The following is a 19,676-nucleotide window of genomic DNA, read 5'->3' as shown; positions in this document are numbered from 1 at the left end:
ATTGAGTATCTCTTTTTCAGTCACCTTTCTCACTCACTATGTGTAATTAGACCTCTCTGCACTGAACCACACTTGTTATTAATCTCTGGCTCTCTTCCACAGCATGTCTTTTATCCTGTCTTCCTTCTCTCACCCCAACTGGTCACGACAGATAGCTGCTCCTTCCTGAGCCTGGTTTTTCTCTGTATTTATTATTGTGGGGTCTACCTTACAATATAAAAAGCCTTGAGGTGACTGTTGTTGGGATTTGCCGCTGTATAAATAAAATTGAATTGAATTCTCTACCGACTCCTGACTGTAATTTATTTTCATAAAATGCTCTATGTTCACCACTTTTAAATAACTGAATAAGCAGTTTGTGTAGTGATTTAATTGCCACATTGCTTTTGCATGCATCATATGACAGATGTCATCATATGAGGGATGTGGTCATTGGCTCTGCTGCAGGGGAGGGGTGGTCCTTGCTCAAGGGGCAGTGCCAGGACGGCTGATGAAGCAGGTGATAGTTGTCCTAATGAGGTATATCTCACCTTTTTTAGTGATGTTTGTGTGTGTGTCTGAGGGGAGTCAGCTGGAGAAACGTTGGTGCTTAACCAAGAGCAAACATTTTTGGTGTACTGAATAAAGTATCAATGAAAAAGACACCTGAACATTTTGTGGGGGGGCTGGATCATTCATAATGACCCTTATTATTCACCACCATATGGGGCAGGTGCAGAGCTGAAAAAAATAAAACATCAAAAAAAAAAAAAATTTTTTGCGTCCTCTAGTAGATCTTTTAATTTTAGTTCTGCAGTCTGTGAACCGTTAATTCATTTCTATGTTAAATTTTATATTTTAAAATTTAAAATCTAAATCATACCTTATGGAAAGTGAATTTTATATTAATTTTTACATTTGCAGCTATACTGCACAGTTGTTGATCGACATCAGTAGATGCAGATATGAGCAGTATAAAGTAAGATGTATTCAGTATGTTGTTGTAGGTTTGTGGTGAATCTAAATTTCAGTTCCTGCTTTGGTTTAGTTTGTCAAGTCACCAAAATGATACCCATGCAACTGAAACTAAATGTAGGCACATACTGGAGTCATCATTATTTCACATCTTCCTGTTTTTGTTTTTTGTAAACGAGACTTTGTAGGTGTCAGGCAACAATGTGAGAGGTTTATTGAAAATGAAATCAATATTAAATAAGTGGGGAAATATATGAGGGCCGTTACCACTTTTGTACTGAAAATTCGAATTCAAATCGAGTTCTTCCCTCCTAATATTACAAAGATGAGTGGCAAAATTAAATGACCCTCTGGGATTACCAGTTAATTTGAAGTTGGAAACAGAATCAGGTGTTTTGGACCAACAGAAACCAACCTCAACAACTGAAAGCCTCACATATTAGATAGTAATATTTATCACCGGAAGAAAATACAATAGTGTGCAGAACAGTGTTGGATTTTCATCTGGTCAAAACAACCGTAACACAAATACCCAAGAGATTAAGACAGCAATGTAGTGATGTAGTGTAGTGTATGTTACTGCAAATCGGCTGTTACTGCTGAGTCCGCCTCCTTCTCTGTGTCAAGAGCTGGTTTCAAGTCAGATTTCCTTGATGACCATTTTGCTGCTTCCTCCTCGCCCTGCTGTGTCTGTGCCCCTCACTGGCTGTCACTGTGTGAGTCCCCTGCCTCTTTTTAAAACCAGCTGGACTGAACAGGTGTAATTCATGTTGTTACTTGCACAGATGTAGGTGGGAAGTAAACCAATTTTCAAAATTAAAGTACGGTCTTTGATTAAAATGAGTAAAATCCTGTTTGGAGAAGGGAAAGCACTGTAGCTAAGCTTTTAGACAGGAAGGTTTCAGAACTTTAAAATGTATTCACTATCAAACTCATCTACAGATGTAGATGACTTGTCCACAAATTTAACGGTAGGCAAAAGAAAAAAAAGAAGGAAAAAAAATCGCATCCCCCCAATATGAACAACTATTGCATAAAACTGTGCTGCTGTCAACGAGTAACTGTCAGTTAACTGAGACCGTCATCAAGTTTGTGTAGGTGTCAGTTCTTTGAAGCAGCTCCTTCCTTTCTTCGCCTCCAAACTTTCACAAGTCAGGTCAATTCACGCGAGAGGAGTGCAGGTGTGACACATCTGCGGAAGCGTGTTTGCCCCCCACTCATCACAAACAAACGCTTCTCTGCACATCGTGACTGCTCTGTGCGCTTATATTCGGTTACTTAGCACCTTGTATTTTTGCGCAATCATTTATACGAATGTGACAGTGATTTCATTTACTTGGTAAATATTTTCGACTAGTTTACGGTTTTATCGCGATCGTGACTTATAATATAATTCATTATAAGTAATTCATGCGCACAACCTCGTACAGTGGTGGAGCAAACTGACAGAGTTTGATCAGTTCTAAATACGTGAAAGGACCACCAAGATAAGAACCACAGAGCTGCCAGTTTATCAGCCAGAATGAAGAACATCTATATCATTTGTCTTTTTTGCGGTAAGTGGCTTAGAAAAATTATATCAATGTAATTAATTAACGTATTCATGTTTTGTAACATTTGTTTAACTCCTCGATGCCCTATATCTTGCCAATTTTAGCAGCTACATTGGCAGATGGAATCAAGTTGATGAACGTAGAAGGATTTCAAGGCAGAAATGTCTCCTTCACGTGCTCACACAAACTTGCATGGGGGTATGATAAATACTTTTGCAAAGATCCATGTGAGAGCGAGAAAGACAGGCTGGCTACTGTAAAATCTGGTGGAAGAGCAGAGTCCGGGAGGATTACTCTGGTGGATTCTGGAGATGGATCCTTCACTGTGACCTTGAGTCATCTCCAGCTGTCAGACTCACATCAGAAATATTGGTGTGGAGTGGACAGGCCTGGTTTAGACACATATACTGAGATACATCTTACAGTAAAGAAAGGTATATCATCATATTATTTCTTGTAAGTTTATTTTATCAATACGCTTAATTTGAATTATGCATCTGCATTCTTACTTCAAAAGATAAGGAAAACAATACTGAGAGTTTTGTATGCAGAAAGAGTTACTCCATATAAAAGCATAGCTTGTGAATTAAAATGCGTTTTATAATCTGGTTTATAATCTGGTGGTTCCAAGTAATTTCCCCTCGTGGCTTGACTGGAGCTTCTTGTTAAAAGATTTACAAAATTTATTTCCCCTTTTTTCTTCTCATGTGGTTTTATTGTATTTTTGGAGGCTCAGTGAAGAAAAACATCCAGTTTATAACATATTATTATAACATTATTAACATATTAGAACATATTAGAAACATCAGAGCATTAAAAAATCAAATCGGTGTATTTTTCTCTTTATAAGTCATCTCTCGATAAGCTATATTCATACAAAGTAGTTAAAACTAGCTTCTGGAAACCTGAAGTGAATACATCTGTAAAATTCATTAATTTCTTTGTGCATCAGTATATTAACGATTCCATGACACAAAACTTGTTTTACAGAAAACATCCTTAGATATATATAAAAAATAAAGGTATCTTAAAACAGTAATACTTATTGTGGAATTAAATTTTGAATGAAAAACTTTTATTTTTAGAATATATATATTGTATATTGTTGGATTTATTGAGATTGTATGATTAGAGTAATAGTACCGTAACTTGCCACTTTTTCTTATACAGCTGTTGAAACTGAGACAACTGTCTCACCTGATGTTCCTACCACATGGACATATCAGAATACCAACACAACACAGTTAACAACTGGAACAGACACCATTAAGCCTACAAAATGTTCAACAGGTATAAAAATTTATTAAAAATAATTGATTTACGGTCCTTACAAACAAAAATTCTGGATACATTTTACATAAAGAAGTAATATTGAGTCCTGTTCTGCAGAATCATTCTCCACTGAAGAACAACCTAAAATCAGCACAGGTGAGTTTCCACTTGATGATGTGATTGATGTATAAGTTACTGATGAATAAGATGATTCTATAATCTTGTTTTCATCAGGCACCATTGTGTATGCTGCAGTTGGGGGCGTTGCTATGACCTGTCTCCTAATGCTGACAGTATGCTTCAGGAAGTACAGAAAAACCTCAAAACCTCAACTACAAGTTTGCTTCAACAACACAGATCTCAGCAGTGCGCAGCAACAAGAGGTATGAGATGGAAAATTGGAGATCACACTGTCAGGAGGTTCATTCACAGCCCTCCTAGTGATTGCCTTAGACAGCAAATTAAATAAAGTAGAAAATGATTATTGTTTTTTTCCATGCATCAAATGTAAGTATATGACGAGGGGTTTTCCAAAAGTCATTTCTCATTTTCTATATTGTGGAGTTTTTCAATAGGGATGTGTTAAAACCACAGTGTTACATTAGTGTTGTGCTAAAGCAATGGTTTGACATTTTAAGTAAAATGCTTCTTCACCTTACAATTGAAAATTAAAAGTCATACTGTATATAGCTCTGGGAATAAATCTGGGTCAACTTAAAAGGTATACTTGCACAGTAACAGATACTGGTACTGGAAGTCACTCCTGTTTCAGAAGCACACACTCACTGACACCATTAGATGCAAAGATAAGTTCTACTGTCTTCCTCTTAAAAGTAGCAAAGTAAAAGTACTAACCTTCAAGCAACATGACGGTTAACTAAGCACAATTAAGAAAGTGAGAAGGGGGAGAAATAGCTAGTCTGGCTCTGTCTGGTGATCTGGTACGCAGAGAAACTGAATTCTGTCTTCAAGTTTCTCGGAAGTACGCTGACTAACATTTTACATTTCTGTTTAATTTGTAGTGAATTACATTTGAAGAAGAGCACAGAGGCCTTTTTGAGTAGAAGCCTCATACACTACCAGTCAAACGTTTTGACACACCTTCTCATTTAATGATTTTTCTTTATTTTTACTACTTTCTACATTGTAGATGCATACAGACATCAAATATATGAAGCTAAATTTATGGGTATTTGCAGCAAAGAAAAAATATAAATAACTCAAAAATTTCCTATATTTTAGAGTCCTGAAAGTAGCCACCCTTTGCTTTGTTAACAGCTCTGCACACCCTTCTCTCAGTGAGCTTCATGATGTAGTCACCTGAAATGGTTTTCACTTCACAGCTGCGCCTTTTGAGGGTTTATTTGTGGAATTACTTGCCTTCTTAATGGCGTCGGGACCATCAGTTGTGTTGTGCAGAAGTCAGGTTGGTGCACAGCTGACAGGCCTAACTGTTAGAATTCATATTATGGCAAGAACCAATCAGCTAAGTAAAGAGAAACAACACTCCCTAACCCATCATTATTTTAAGAACTGAAGGTCAGTCAGTCCAGAAAATTGCAAAAAAATAAGGGCTAACTGGCTCACATGAGGACTGTCCCAGGAAAGAAAGACGAAGAACCACCTCTGCTGCTTAGGATAAATTGATCTGAGTCACCAGCCTCAAAAATTGCAAGTTAACCACACCTCAGATTAGAGCCCAGATAAATGTTCCAGTAGCAGACAGCCCTCTACATCAACTATTCAGAGGAGGCTGTGCGAATCCGGCCTTTATGGTCAAATAGCTGCTAAGAAACCACTACTAAGGAAAAGCAACAAGCAGAAGAGAATTGCTTGGGCCAAAAAACACAAGGAATGAACATTGGACCAGTGGAAATCTGTGTTTTAGTCCAAATTTGAGATCTTTGCGTACACCCGCCGTGCAGAAAAGGTGAACTGATGGTCTCTACATGCATGGTTCCCACCGTGAAGCACAGAGCAGGAGGTGTGATGGTGTGCAGGTGCTTTGCTGGTGACACTGTTGGGGATTTATTCAAAACTGAAGACACACTGAACCAACATGAGTACCACAGCATCGTGCAGCAACATGCGCTTAGTTGGACCGTCATGTGTTAATTCTCTTTTTTTTTTTTTCTTCCCTGTCCCGTTTGGTTCTTTTGCCATCAGAATTATTGTCTAAAGGCCAAGAAAGATGTCCAAAGGATTTACTTTACCAAATGGACCATCCCGGCCTTGCCGTATTGGTCCGTCATGTGTTATTCAACAAGACAATGACGCCAAACACACCTCCAGGCTGTGAAGGGCTATTTGACCAAGAAGTATTGCGACAACTAACAACAAGTCTTTCACATCACTTTTGAGGAAATTCAGTCACTTTGGAAGGCTTTTTAAGCCTGATGGCCTGTTTAAGGTCATACAAAAGCATCTTTAAGTCTGGTCTTTGATTGGACCTAGTCTTTGACTCCCACCACCCTCTGGAACACAAACTCTCAAAACGTGGTTATCCAGACTGGGCTTTCATCAAATCAGCAAAGATGCACAGAAAAGAAGGTCAGACACCAACTAGGGAGAAGCAGAAGGACAAACAGAACAATATTGCCATCCCCTATGTAGCTGGTTTATCGGAAAAACTCAGCACAGCATCCCAGTGTACTTCAGACCCACTGACCAACAAAGACAAAAACTGGTTCATCCCAAAGACAGAACTCCTAAACACAAACCTAACAATATGCTGTATGCTGTACAGTGCAGCAAGGAATGCTCAGACCTCTACATGGCAGAACATAGAAGAGCCACCTCGATGGGACAAGACTCAGCGGTTCATCTGCATCTAAAGGACAAAGGTCATTCTTTCGAGGATGCCAATGTCAACATTTTTGACAAAGAAGACAGATGGCTTGAAAGAGGAGTGAAAGAAGCCATCTATGTCCACTGTGAGCGACCATCTTTGAACTGAGGCGGTGGCTTGCGACACCAACTGTCTGCCATCTATAATCCAGTTTTGAGATCCCGTTCGTGAGACCTTAGTGCTAGTGTGTTTCATATCATCTTTCTCCTGCATAACTCAAGAGTGCTTGAGCTTCAGGGCAAAAACTGATAGCCAGACATTCTGGGTTTTCAGAATTCATATTTCCTGAAGTTCCATGGTTCCTGGTGGTAGTGTGATGGTCAGGGTACCATCACACCACCACCACCATGTTTGACTGTTGTTGTGAAGCATTTTTTATTAAATTGTAAAACTAACACGTGTTAGTTGGCAGTGGTGTTTACCAAGGAACTCTCCCATAGATGCCCATTTTTCCTTTCTTGTTGTTGAATTATGAACACTGACCTTAATTAAAGCAAGTCATCCCTGCATTTCTCCAGATGTTTTTCTGGATTCTTTTTTTGTTTATTACTCTTGGAATAATTTTGGTCGGCCAGTGACCCCCTGGAAAGATTCACTACTAGTCCAAGTTTTTTGTATTTGTTAATAATGGCTCTGACTGCGGTTTGCTAGAGTTCCAAAACTTTAGAAACGGCTTTGTAACCTTTTCTAGACTGATAGATGTCAATGACTTTGTTTTTCAGCTGTTTCTTTAGATTGTGGCATCTTGTGTTTTAGCCTACTTTTCCTTGGCAGACAGGCTCTATTTAAGTGTTTTCTTTATCAAACAGGTCTGGAAGTTAGCAATTCTAGGTATGTGTAGTGAAATTGAACTCAGCTTTTCAAAAAAAGGTTAATTAATTACTTGATGATTTAACAAGAGGGTGCAATTACTTTTTCACAAAGGGCCAGAAAGATTTGGATTACGTTTTTTCCTTAATAAACATTTTTTTTAAATGCATTTTGTATTTACTCCAGTTCTCTTTAAGTAATAAACAAAAATGTATTTGATGCTCTGAAATATTTAAGTGTAAGAAATATGCAAAAAACTGAGAAATCAGGAATAGGAGAAATACATTTTGATGGCACTGTGCATGCCTCTAACCTTACTGTAGAAAGCTTTAGATTTATAAATCTTTTATAAATCTATAAATAATTATAAATCTTTCTAATTGACATAGTAATTACCAAGCTAATATAGGTAATGCTATTCAATGCCATGTGAGTAAAATAAAATAAAATAAATATTTTGAATATATAAGAAAATTCTGATTTATTTATGTTTGGGTTTTTTTGTGTTTGTCTCTTTTCAAGGGAGTAGAACATCTTCAGAAGTTACCTGGGCGTTCCACTATTCATACACACCATCAAAGACAGGATCCACCAGCAACTGAACCAACAGAAACGACATCAAGCGTACACCTTCATATCTATGAGAACATGTCTGTGTCCAAACTTGCTGCAGCTTCAGAACATTCACCCACAGAGCATCAAAATGACCACGATAATAACTCTGGGATCTACATAAATCCTTTGCCAGATGCAATATCTGAAAGAACAGGTGTTAGCAAGTGTAGGAAACACAGAGATAAACCTCTGACATGCAAAAATACAACGAGCTGTACTAATAGTGCATCTCCTTGTGTCTCTAGAGCCCCCTGTGAATCCACCGAAGAGAAGCCCAGAACACTTTGGTTTGGTTTAGATTTATCAGGAGTAAATCAGAGTTGATTTCAAAGATAAAATTTATATATTTTTCTGACTTTTATAAGCAAAACCTATTTCCATCATTATAAACTTTTACACTAAATGGTGCTGTTAAGTGTTTTGATTACACATGTGGCTTAATATGTGTGTCTTAATCAAATTTACCTTACACTGGAGAAGGAAAATGTGTGTGAACTACCATTTGACACTGTTAATATTTCTAGGTAAGTTTAGGGGATGTGCTGGACTACATCCCCAGTGAATGAATACATTTAGCAGCTAGACTGCGTATTTGCCTTTGGTGTGAGTTTGTAAGTGATTTGTACTTTTTCACTTAGTTGTAGTAATGACATAGTTCTGCATTTGCGATACATGTAGTGTATTTTGAGATTGATGCTCATCTGGAAGTATTTTGTGGGAGGGTAGTTTCAGTAGCTCCCTTTTTAAAAAAAATAGAGGTCACCACAGTGGAGGAAAAGCATGTATTCTGATGACTCCTAGTGGCCATATGATTAAAGACACGTTGGCAGAGAGCACTGATATAAATAACCAAATATGAACTTCCTGTACCTTACTACAAAACTGAATCATATTTTTGTAATATAATGTCACACTGATGCCTAGCTCTCAATGAAGCAAAAACAAGCTGTTTCAAGATGGCTTAATTTGTTTGTCAAAAAGACAGTCGCTTCTTGACATTACATCTAAAATAAAAACAAAGAGAAAATTAATAATTTCCAACTGGAAATAAGCCATGAAGCAGTTTCAAAAAGATGCAGCAGAGAGTAACAAACAAAAATGTTGAACCCACTAAGCTCTTTGTTTAATGCTTTCTATAAATAATAGTTTCATGTACTTTGTCTAATATTAAAAACTAAATCTTCTAATTAAATGTCTGCTCGGCACACCTAGTTGTCCAACCAAGTCTTGTTAATCATGCCTGTTAACATGCAAATACCCCTACTTAATAAGAATACTTAATAAATGCTGTATTAGACCTCAAGAGTGTTTTTTGTTTGTTTGTTTGTTTTGTTTTGGGGGGTTTTGTCGACTTGGGAGTAACGGGCTATATAGAAATTTTTTTCCAAGAAGCTACCAAATTTTACTCCAACATCATTCTACCATCTCTATGAAAAATATAAAGTCTCTCTACCTGCTTAATGCTGAAGAAAGTTCAACAGTCACTGAACATGCTGAATAACTGGAGCACAGTTGGTTTATTATAAAAAATGAAACTGCTTCCTGCAGTGGTTGAATGTTACGGATGTACAGTTTTTTACGTGAAAGAGGAAGAGTTTCAAAGCCATGAACATGAAAGCACCTGATTTAACACAGGGAGACAATCATTAGTCCAGGTTGTTACCTTCTTCAGTGTCTGAGGGGAGAACCTGACTCTGGCCTGAAGGTAAATTGGAAGTAATGGGAACCATCTTTGACTCATGGAGAATAACTACAGCTGTCATTATTACTATACTACACATCCAAGGTGAGTTTTATATTATTTAGATTTAAAACCTAATAATAGTCTTCTTATTACATAAAATAATTAAAATGTGTAACTAACACCAATGTTTTATGACAGCTGCAATCGCCACCAAAACCGCACTTTTTTCTGGTGTGGAAGGTGAGAGTTTTACCTTCAGATGTGAATATCCAAATGGCCTGACGGAGAAAATGAAGTACCTGTGTATTGCTGAGTGCTCCAGTTACTTGATAATGACAGACAAACATAACCGGTGGGAGACCAAAGGACGCTTCTCCATGTACGACAACACCACTGGAAGCTTCTTCATTGTCAGGGTGGATAAACTGAGGTTAAATGACAGTGCGACGTACTCGTGTGGAGTGGATATCAGCTTCAATCCTGACTATCGCAGCACCATAAAACTGAATGTTTCCCAAGGTACAGTATAAATATTTACACCACAGTTCTCAGCTGGCTGGCTAAATATGGTCTCCAGTTATGCATATTTCAACTACTCAGAGCAGACTGGTTTCTGGTTAGTGGGAATTGTCTGATAGGACAACCTCAACTGAGGTGAAATAAATAAGTTAGATAAGTTAACTAAGGTTAAAAGATAGAAGGTATATGTGCTGTCTAGCAAGGTGATGAATTCACAGGAATAAAATATTATAGTTCTTATGAATTCTGTTTGTGACCCCAAAAATAATCGACCATAAATTCCATTCATGAGAAATCCGTAGTACTAATTTTTCCCCTTCCATGTTCTGCTTTCATGAGGTTTCTGTCTCTGTGAAGATGTACAGTGGAGTCCAAAAGTTGGACTTTTTATTTTAACTTTATCTTTTAAAATATATCTGTGTAAATTTGAAAATATCTTGAAAAGCTTTAAAGTAAACACTTATAAATTAATTTTGTATAATTAACTGACCAAAAGCAAATTTGTGTTATTGATTGTGTTATTGCTTTGTTACAAAAGGTCAGATTCAGTTTTCTCCTTTTCATGTAAACAACATTCAAGCAATATTCAAGTGTATTTAAGGACCTTTTTTCCCCGTTTAAGCATTAGTGTAGTTTAACATTCATAGTTTCATAAGTGAAACTCAGAACAGAAGGGACTTTCTGGTCAATTGGCTGGAGGTTTCTTCTGAGGAAGTAAACAAGACTAAATCATTTGGGTAACATACCAGTATTTCACAGACATGACCGGAAAGGAAGCCATGTCTGCTGCTGAAAGTTTGAGACTTCTGGCCTGAACAGCCTGAACAGCCTGACAGATGGAAGCATTTATGAAGATAAAAAAGGAAAAGAGCGATGCAGCAGCATATCAAACAGGGTGGTAGCTATTTTGGGCTTGAACACGTGCACAGAATCAACTTCACTCTTAGCAAGGAGAAGTGGTACTTCAGTCTCATGAAAACGTTTCCACCCAGTGGTTTACATGCTTGCAATGAAAAAGTCACACTGCAGTAAGATATTTAGCAATTTGACAAAGGAAAGTATTAAAAAATAGAATAAGAATTTAATTAGAAATTTCCATGCATTTTCCAAGGGCTGGAGGGCCTGAGACTATATCCCAGCCACTATAGGGTGGCCTTAAGTACACCCTGAACAGGCCGCCAATCTCACGCAGCGCTAACACATAGAGAGAGACAACCACTCACACTATGGGGCAATTTAAAATCACAAATTAACCTAACCTCATTAGTTGCATAGTTGCATGGGAGGAAGCCGGAGTACCTCTGTACATACTTTCATTTTATGTGCTCATTTATAAATTCCTCTTTTCGTATTTTCATTATCCTGTAAAAGTAATACCAGCCTATACTGAAGACGCAGTAGAGAGTAAGTGATGTGTTTTCATCTGTTTTATTAGCACTGAGATTTGTATTTCTGTAAATGTTCCAGCACATGAACCTCAGCTGTTGTTCCACCTGCCGCTGGTCCTGACTGCTGTTATGTGCATGGCAGCACTCATGTTTGTGTGTCTGTTCACATTATGTCTTCTACTGGTTCTGAAACACAGAAGATCAAACCGACCGCAGAATAAAGAGGTTTGTCCACCACAGACACTTTTAGATATGCTAGTAATATAAGCAACAGCAAAGCGGTTCAACACTGTACATTTGCAGTTTCTCATTATTAGTCAGTAACATTTATGAAATGTGGAACATTCATGAAACCTAAAGCTATATGGCAATAACAGGTCAAAATGTGAAGAGGATGTCAGTGAGGAGTCATAAAGGTAGAACATAACATGTCATAAGCTTACTCTGAAAAACACACCTTCAGAAAGGAAATAATAGTAAAATCACTGCATGGAGTTCAGGCTCACAAAATAACTTTACCTGGCAAATGTTTTCTGGTAACTATTTTCCTAAACCTAATGTAAGCTGTGTGTTAGCAGAGATACCTACAAAAACAAAAACATTGTTGACAAGTTTCTGAGTTATCCCACTTCTCTGTCCTGATAAAAGGTCTGGATTTTCAGTTTGGCAGCTTTAAAAGCTTAGTCTTTGCTATGTTTGTAATATGTCCCACCATCCCCACTACTTCTTTGGGCATTTTTTTTTTTAAATTTTGGGTAGCCGAAGGAATTGACATGGAGGTATGTTCACAAAATGCACTGGAGAATGATATGCTTGTTAGCCCTGTAGTGTAGTTGAAATCTGTGTGTAATTACTCGTGTAATGACTTGTTTAATTTTCCAAGTCTCAAGAACTCAAGAGAGATGGAGGCTCATTTCCCCAAAAGGTATCCAATCATTTGGTGCTTTGATTAAAAACTGGTAGTTTTTGACGGCGTATTGATTTCCAATGAACCCTTCCTCTAAGGCAGAGGTTCTCAAACTGTGGGCTGTGCCCCCACTGGTGCATGAACAGAGGTGGTGACTCCATATGATAGATTTCCATATAAAGTATAAAATAAAACCATTCTGACGCTTATTCATTAAAACTTTTTTCGCTTATCTATTTTTTTTCAATAATGTATTTAAAATAAATTAATTGGTATTGAGGATGAGGTTGATGACCAACAAACTGATTATCGTCCTCCCTTTTCCCTGACTAAACATGTAGGAGAATCTTTGGCAGCTTTCACTTGAATGTAATGTTTGGTTTGTCTGCTCTGGCCTACTGAATCTTTTTTAAAGAAGGCCAGCTCTGTAGAAAAGGCTCATTCTAAGCTAACAAAAACACAATCATAAATAGTTACAGGTGATGAATCAAAATCTAATTATGAATCCTACACTCCATGTATGCTTATAGATACACAATAGTCCTTTAAATTCAAAGCACAGACTCCGAAAGCTGATAGTGTTGCAATGTGTAATTTGACTGCAGAGAATGCCACATTGTTTACTCGGCACAAAGAAAACATGATCTCACTCTAAGTGTTCTTCTGGTATCTTGCAGATAACGTCTGACTATGAGACTATGATGCCAGGTCCAAAAGCTGAGCCTCAATGTTGCTGCAGCTGTTCGGCCCCAAACTTTGGTGATCCTTCATCTTTACCATTACCATCAGCACCACCACCTGACCTCTGCTCCAGCTTCCTACCAAAGCATCGGGAGTCTGCTCTCTCATTTGGCGTTGGTGAATATGTTGATGTGGATGTACTAGGAAACATCTGCCAGTACCAACATCTGGATCTCAGCCAGTTAGAAGAGCATGTCTATCAAAGTCTTCATGTACATAGTTGTCCTAAACACGAACCTATTAAAGAGGAGATGAACTGTTTAAATGTCAAAAGATAATTCTAGGCTAATCGCACCTTAAGTCTTAGTAGTGTGGTTTCAATCAGCCTCTCACAAAAAGTACACAGAGAATAGAATAGAATAGAATAGAATAGAATAGAATAGAATAGTACATAGTGACATAGAGTAGCTTGGTAAATATGTAATTGATAATTAAAAAGATGAAATGAAATTACCAATCCTGATCCTGATTTAATATACTAGTTTTATCCTTTTACAGTGTTTGGATGAAAGAAAGAGCTGAGTAATTCAAAACTTTTGGATCTTTATGCAATTTCTTAAAGTGTACATTTTTGTTTTGTTTAAATGGCAAAAAGAAAAAAAGAAAAACCAAAAACTGTGAGTGGATGGTTTAAGCACTATCAGTTTGCTCTATGATTTGTATTATATTTGCCAAAATAAACCAACAGGTTCATATCTGAAGTGTTTCTTGTAGTTATTATTTACTGACCTGTAACCTCTTGATTACTAATTGTGAGAAAAGTGCATGGGAGGGACATGCTGATGGTCATGGTTTTTGAGGAGAAAATTAGACAGAGGAAACTGGTGAAAGACAGGAAGTGAAACAAAAAAGAGGAACCCGTGAAGAAAAGCAGACTTGGTATTCATTTAGAAAGACTTGCAAGGGCAAAGAATCAGGGTGATTAAAGTAAAGCCTGAGGACAGTAACAAAAAGAAACCTTACGTGAAGCATGGAGATGACTTTGATCTTTCTGATATTTCTTTTGGAAGGTAAGTTTATTGTCCTCTGTTAACTGATCATTTTACAAAGACCTTTGCACATTTCATGGAAAATACCATATTTTTGTGTAACAAAAATAACTATCAAAGTGGGAGTGAGTGATAGTGAGAAATATCATCAAGAAGTTCAAAGACAGCCACACAGTACAGAATAACAGGAAGAGAAAAGGAAAGAGATGTGTCTAAAGACCTGAAAACATCTGCCAAGAAATTAGTGAATAACTAAGTCGGTAACTGTAGTTTTAAAGAAGACAATCACTGCAATGTTACAGAACAAGAAATATCTTGATGCATGCTCAATCATCCAGTTAAGTAAATCCCTAAAAGTTGATTCTGTTCATCTGGACGCAGCGTTTTCAATGGGAGAAACGTTTCGTCACTCATCCAAGTGACTTCTTCAGTCTCAGCTGACTGCAGGTTTCCCCAATTTTATAAACAGGACATTTGCATAATGACTGAAACTAGCACCACTGAAGGAACAATGAGCTGGGAGGTCAGTTCCTTGATCATTAATATGCAATTTCCCATGACCATTGATTAAAGACCACTGATCAATGGCCATGAGTACCATTCACAGAGAGTTGGGGAATGGCTGCAATCACAGCACTGTAAGATGGCGAAAGATGTACCCATTGAAGATTGTTGACTAGACTAAACTAAATCTGGAGGAATTTGAGAGATTTCCCAAAGAAAAATAGCTGGAATTGCTCAGCATGAGACTTATTGAAAACTACAACAAAAGACTGCTGGTCTTTATCCAGCAAAAGGAATAAACAACTGACTATTCACATCATAGCGGCTAATAATTTTGATTTAAAACTGTTAGTTTTCGGTTTCATTAAATAAGTTGGTTAACGAGTGCAAAGCAAAAAAAAAAAATCTAAGCATAGCATCTAGAATAAAACTATATTGATGTTTGAAAAAAACAAAAAACAAAAATAAGCTCCTTGCTTATTTTGTATGTAGGCAAAATACATTGATTTCTTTTAACTGTATTTGGCATTATAGACATGGACTCTGTACTGCTGGGAAGTAAAAAGGATTATATATTATATCAAATGTAATGAATACTTTTCCACACTTGGTTCTGTATGATGCCGAAGAGAGGGGATATTCATAATATGGTTATCTCAGGTTATCTCTTTTAGCTAAGAAGAGCTGCCTACCTATTATTCTTATTTCGTTTTTCTGGAACAGCCAATTCAACGTATGTTGGCTGAAAGGCAGTAGTCCTAAAGAGAAGACAGCAAAAATGGCTTCAGATAGTGGATGAACTACAGATAATACAGAGTATAGTTCAAATATGTACTTCTGATTACAAACCACAACATGACCTGACTGTTGCTGCTCTGTGTGTGTGTGCGCGTGTTTTTTTCTAGGATTATGGGAGACTAAAGCTATCTCAGTAACAGGAAACAAGGGCAGCTCTATCACAGTAACCTGCTCTCACTCCAACGCCTACTACAATGTCAAATATTTCTGCAAAGGACAATGCACAGATCAAGACATCCTCATAAACAGCACTACCATTTCAAATAAAAAATACAAAATTGAAGATAAAGGAAATACATTCAGTGTCACTATCTCTGATCTGAAAGAAGATGACTCTGGAACTTACTGGTGTGGAATTGAACGAGTTGGTTTGGACACATATAATCAAGTAACCCTTACAGTTTTAGGTGAGTTGATTATATTCTGTACATAAAGCTTTCATTATGTTATCTTGTCTGACTTTCAAGTTTCTTGTCATTGACAATAGTATTTCAGAACAGGGTCTCAAATTGTGTTTTCTGCACCAGGTGGTAAAAAAACCCCGAGACACTAGCTCAGCAGAGCTGAGGCAAAATTAACTTACTTCACTTTTTGTTATTTATACACAGCTAACCAAGATAAGACAGATTATACACATGCTTCTTTTTCTGGTAAGCAAATGGCTGTGTGTGTGTGTGTGTGTGTGTGTGTGTGTGTGTGTGTGTGTGTGTGTGTGTGTGTGTGTGTGTGTGTGTGTGTGTGTGTGTGTGTGTGTACATATATCTGATAAAGTCCAGTGTGATATATTGTTACTGATTTATAAGACCTATAACATTTTCAGAGACGGTGGTGTATACTGGAGTAATTCTTGGTGTGGTGATGCTAGTGCTGGGTGTGGGCCTTCTGATTTTCTTCAGACATCGAAACAGTGACATCAGCACATCATCTGGTATAAAAAATTTAAGAATTTTTATTTGCGTAGCTTCAAAATACTAATTTAACAGCAGTTTCAGACAGCACACTTGTTGTCCCTGGCTGATTAATTCAATAATGTGGAACTACATAACTAACTATTCTCAGGAAGTCAAAGTCGAGTAAGGATTTTGATATCACAGGAATGACTGACTGCTGGTTCATCTTTACCTCTTTATAGGATGGTACTATGACCTAGTGTTCAGGTCCTGTCAAAAACAAGATGCCTGCCATGACAAGAACGCTTCTCCATCCAAGGAGGATCAAGAAACAGATGGTGGAACTAAGAGCGCCAATCAGCATCAAGATACATCAGAGCCTCAGAAGGAATCAGGCAATCTCATCTACACGACTGTTACCTTCACAAATCAAACAGAGTCCAGCATGGTTTCATCCCACTGTGTAGCGTCTATAAAATCATCCTCTAAGCCAAAATCGACAGAAGAATCTACAATCTATAGCAACATCTCAACTCAGTGCTGATGTTAGACAAAGTATTTCTAATGGAATATTTCATTTCTTGTATGTAACTTATGTATTTTCTTCTTATGGTTTAAATATTTTAAAAATCCAGCTTCAAGTCATTATTTAACTTCATATCATACATACTGTGTAATGTGAAAATTATATACATAGCAAACAATACATAGATTTTTTCAGACTCTGTTTTTCTATTGTATATGTGTTTTGTATACATGTTTATTTATATGAGGCTGAAACTGAGAAAGTGATATGCGCAAAGAAAGAGGTCATGGGTTCATTCGCATGTGTCTAACTTGGCTTTGTTTTGATTAAGGTCCCTAGAATAGGATCAAAGCCCTAGTTTGAATTTTGACTTGGTGACCTGAAACCTGATGGATTGAAACCAAAGTTTAAAAAAAGACCCTTCAGACTCAGACCATTTACCATTTGACTGTGCAGTGAGTGTTGAGCACAACACATCTCTTTTTCCAATGATTTCAAACAGATTTATTGTGTGTCTAAAATCTTGTTTAAATAAAATCTCTGAAACCAAACAGTTCAAGTATTTCATAAACAACTCACATTCTGCACATTCGTTTCCCCTTTGAAGATGACTGAGCAGTAGCATGCCTTTTGCATGCCTTTTTGACAGAGCTGTGATTGGGTAAGACAACTAGACCCATCAGTCACCACAAGGTCTTTTGTAAGTACGAAACAGTTTGAAGAAAGGCAGAGTTATACTGTGAGTCTGGATACAAAACACACAGATGATTTGTGTGCCTCCAGAACCTACTTGTCAATTATTTCTTTGGGGATTAGTGTTGTTCTGTATGTAAATACAAATGTACGCAACTTGTTGAGAACCTCGTCAGTTTGCCTCTTGCCCTGTGAGAGCCGGAAGGGGCTCCAGGTTGCAAACCATTTTAGAACATTTAAGCTTGTTGTCTACATCAATTAATATTACCAATCTATATTAATATGACACAATTTAACTCAAATCCCTTCAAGAAAGTGCGATCAACATTCTTCTGTGTCTCTCATATTTCTTGTTTGGCAGGATGATCTTGCATCATGCACAGTTTTTCACACAGTTTTCAAGCTACAGCAGTAGTAGCTGCAGTAGATTTACATAATTCCTTGCCTCTGGATAAAGAACAACATGTCTTTTCACTAGAATATCTGTTGTCTGGATATAAATATCTGGTATTATAAGTATTTTAATCCAAAGATAAGAGGGACATTGTAGACATTGTTCTGTGATGCATACAGCGTTTTGCTCCAAGCAGATGCAGCAGGTGATTATCTGGTCTGACGATGAGTCAACACGGTCACCCTTTATCTCTCTCTCTTTTACTTGTCCCATTCTTCCTCTGCTTCTCTCACTCTTTCTGTTTAAAGGGCCATCCAGATCCAGATCCTCCCTCTGTAACATCATGCAAATATTTCAATTTATGTAGAAACACAGAGCTGGGATGCTCTTATTTGTGTAGAAATACAGAATTGTAACAGTGAGGCTATAACAGCTAGATCAGAGTAAATTACAGGTTTTGTGATTGATCTTGGGAAAATTTAGCTTAGATTAAATCTATAAAAGGATCCTGACTGAAACAATGAGGATATTATTAAAATTCACTCTCTGCATATTGACAGGTAATATCATTATCATTCATACTTTTAAAATGATATAACATCTGCTGTGAGCTTTTTGTGTGTGATGGACAGACCTGTCAACATAAGCTGTAAGCACAGTAACCATGGAAAGCATCATGAGAAAGACCTTTGCACGATATATAAGTTAACTAATTAATTACTTTACTTGAACACAAATTTGTCATGTAGTTGTACTTACTTGGGTACTTGTGTTCATTTTCTTGCTGATTTTGTAGCTGTGCTTTTTACTCCATAAAATTTATCACACATGCATAGTAACAAAAATAAAGTGGTCAGACAGATTTTGGACAGTGGAACATTTTGTAATTTCTCCACTATACACTTTCAATCAAACAATAGATGTGAATGAAGAACATACTTTCACCTTAAAGGTCTTCACACTGGACACATACAATATTTGGGTTAAAAATATGTTTATAGACTCACCTATTCCTTAATGCAGCCGTTTAGAAACATCACAACCAGCCCATCATCACTTGGCATCTACTCCATTTTTCTGTACTGCATTTTTTTAGGACAAATTTTTCACAAAAGATGCTTTTACTGTTACACAACAAGTTTGCTTCCAAAAAATTCTGAATTTTTTATTGTTTTGTCACAACATGCTTGGTGCAAAGGCCTTTAATTCAAGTTATTTAACAAATGTATTGCATTAACATTTAGGAATTACAGCCACTTTTATCCATAGACCCCAATTTTTAACAGGCCTCAATCTGTTGGACAAACTAAAATAATTGTACATTCAAGGAATGATTTTAACACTTAGAAGAAAATTTGTTGAGGTCAATGACTCCCAGAAGTCTTGAGCCTATGAACATCACCAAATGCTATGTTTTCTTTCTTTGACATACTAGGCCTTTACTGTAGCCACAGTGAAGCTGGCGACTCAGTTGGTGGTCCAGGTGGTGGTCCTGTCTCCGGCAGCGATTCTGGCTCTGCCTCTGGTGCTGTCTTTGCCTCCAGCACTAGACCATATTTCACGGGTATGTCTCACTAAGAAGCACGCAAAG

General features: G+C 37.2%; 3 protein-coding genes across 5 annotated transcripts; all 3 read left to right on the top strand.

The window, feature by feature from the left end:
* Positions 1-2,179: 2,179 nt before the first annotated feature.
* LOC120440707 (CMRF35-like molecule 8) lies at positions 2,180-9,342 on the top strand. Its single transcript, XM_039613850.1, has 6 exons — positions 2,180-2,510; positions 2,612-2,941; positions 3,678-3,797; positions 3,897-3,935; positions 4,014-4,162; positions 7,960-9,342. The coding sequence occupies exons 1-6, from the start codon at positions 2,477-2,479 to the stop codon at positions 8,374-8,376; spliced, it is 1,089 nt and encodes a 362-aa protein (XP_039469784.1). The 5' UTR covers positions 2,180-2,476; the 3' UTR covers positions 8,377-9,342.
* Positions 9,343-9,669: 327 nt separating this feature from the next.
* Positions 9,670-13,992, top strand: LOC120440760 (CMRF35-like molecule 7). Of its 2 annotated transcripts, XM_039613970.1 has the most exons (4): positions 9,670-9,838; positions 9,935-10,255; positions 11,723-11,868; positions 13,228-13,992. In XM_039613970.1, the coding sequence occupies exons 1-4, from the start codon at positions 9,772-9,774 to the stop codon at positions 13,567-13,569; spliced, it is 876 nt and encodes a 291-aa protein (XP_039469904.1). In that variant the 5' UTR covers positions 9,670-9,771; the 3' UTR covers positions 13,570-13,992. The 2 variants fall into 2 exon arrangements, with proteins under 2 accessions (XP_039469904.1, XP_039469905.1); XM_039613971.1 differs by lacking the exon at positions 11,723-11,868.
* A 185-nt stretch (positions 13,993-14,177) lies between these two features.
* Positions 14,178-17,543, top strand: LOC116310567 (CMRF35-like molecule 8). Of its 2 annotated transcripts, XM_031727411.2 has the most exons (5): positions 14,178-14,301; positions 15,690-15,989; positions 16,191-16,232; positions 16,403-16,510; positions 16,715-17,543. In XM_031727411.2, the coding sequence occupies exons 1-5, from the start codon at positions 14,262-14,264 to the stop codon at positions 17,014-17,016; spliced, it is 792 nt and encodes a 263-aa protein (XP_031583271.1). In that variant the 5' UTR covers positions 14,178-14,261; the 3' UTR covers positions 17,017-17,543. The 2 variants fall into 2 exon arrangements, with proteins under 2 accessions (XP_031583271.1, XP_039469749.1); XM_039613815.1 differs by lacking the exon at positions 16,191-16,232.
* Positions 17,544-19,676: the final 2,133 nt, after the last annotated feature.

The sequence above is a fragment of the Oreochromis aureus genome, linkage group 6 (assembly GCF_013358895.1).
Source record: "Oreochromis aureus strain Israel breed Guangdong linkage group 6, ZZ_aureus, whole genome shotgun sequence".
Lineage (NCBI taxonomy): Eukaryota > Metazoa > Chordata > Actinopteri > Cichliformes > Cichlidae > Oreochromis > Oreochromis aureus.
The sequence above is the reverse complement of the archived record's forward strand: the minus strand, read 5'-3'. Positions and strand labels throughout refer to the sequence as shown.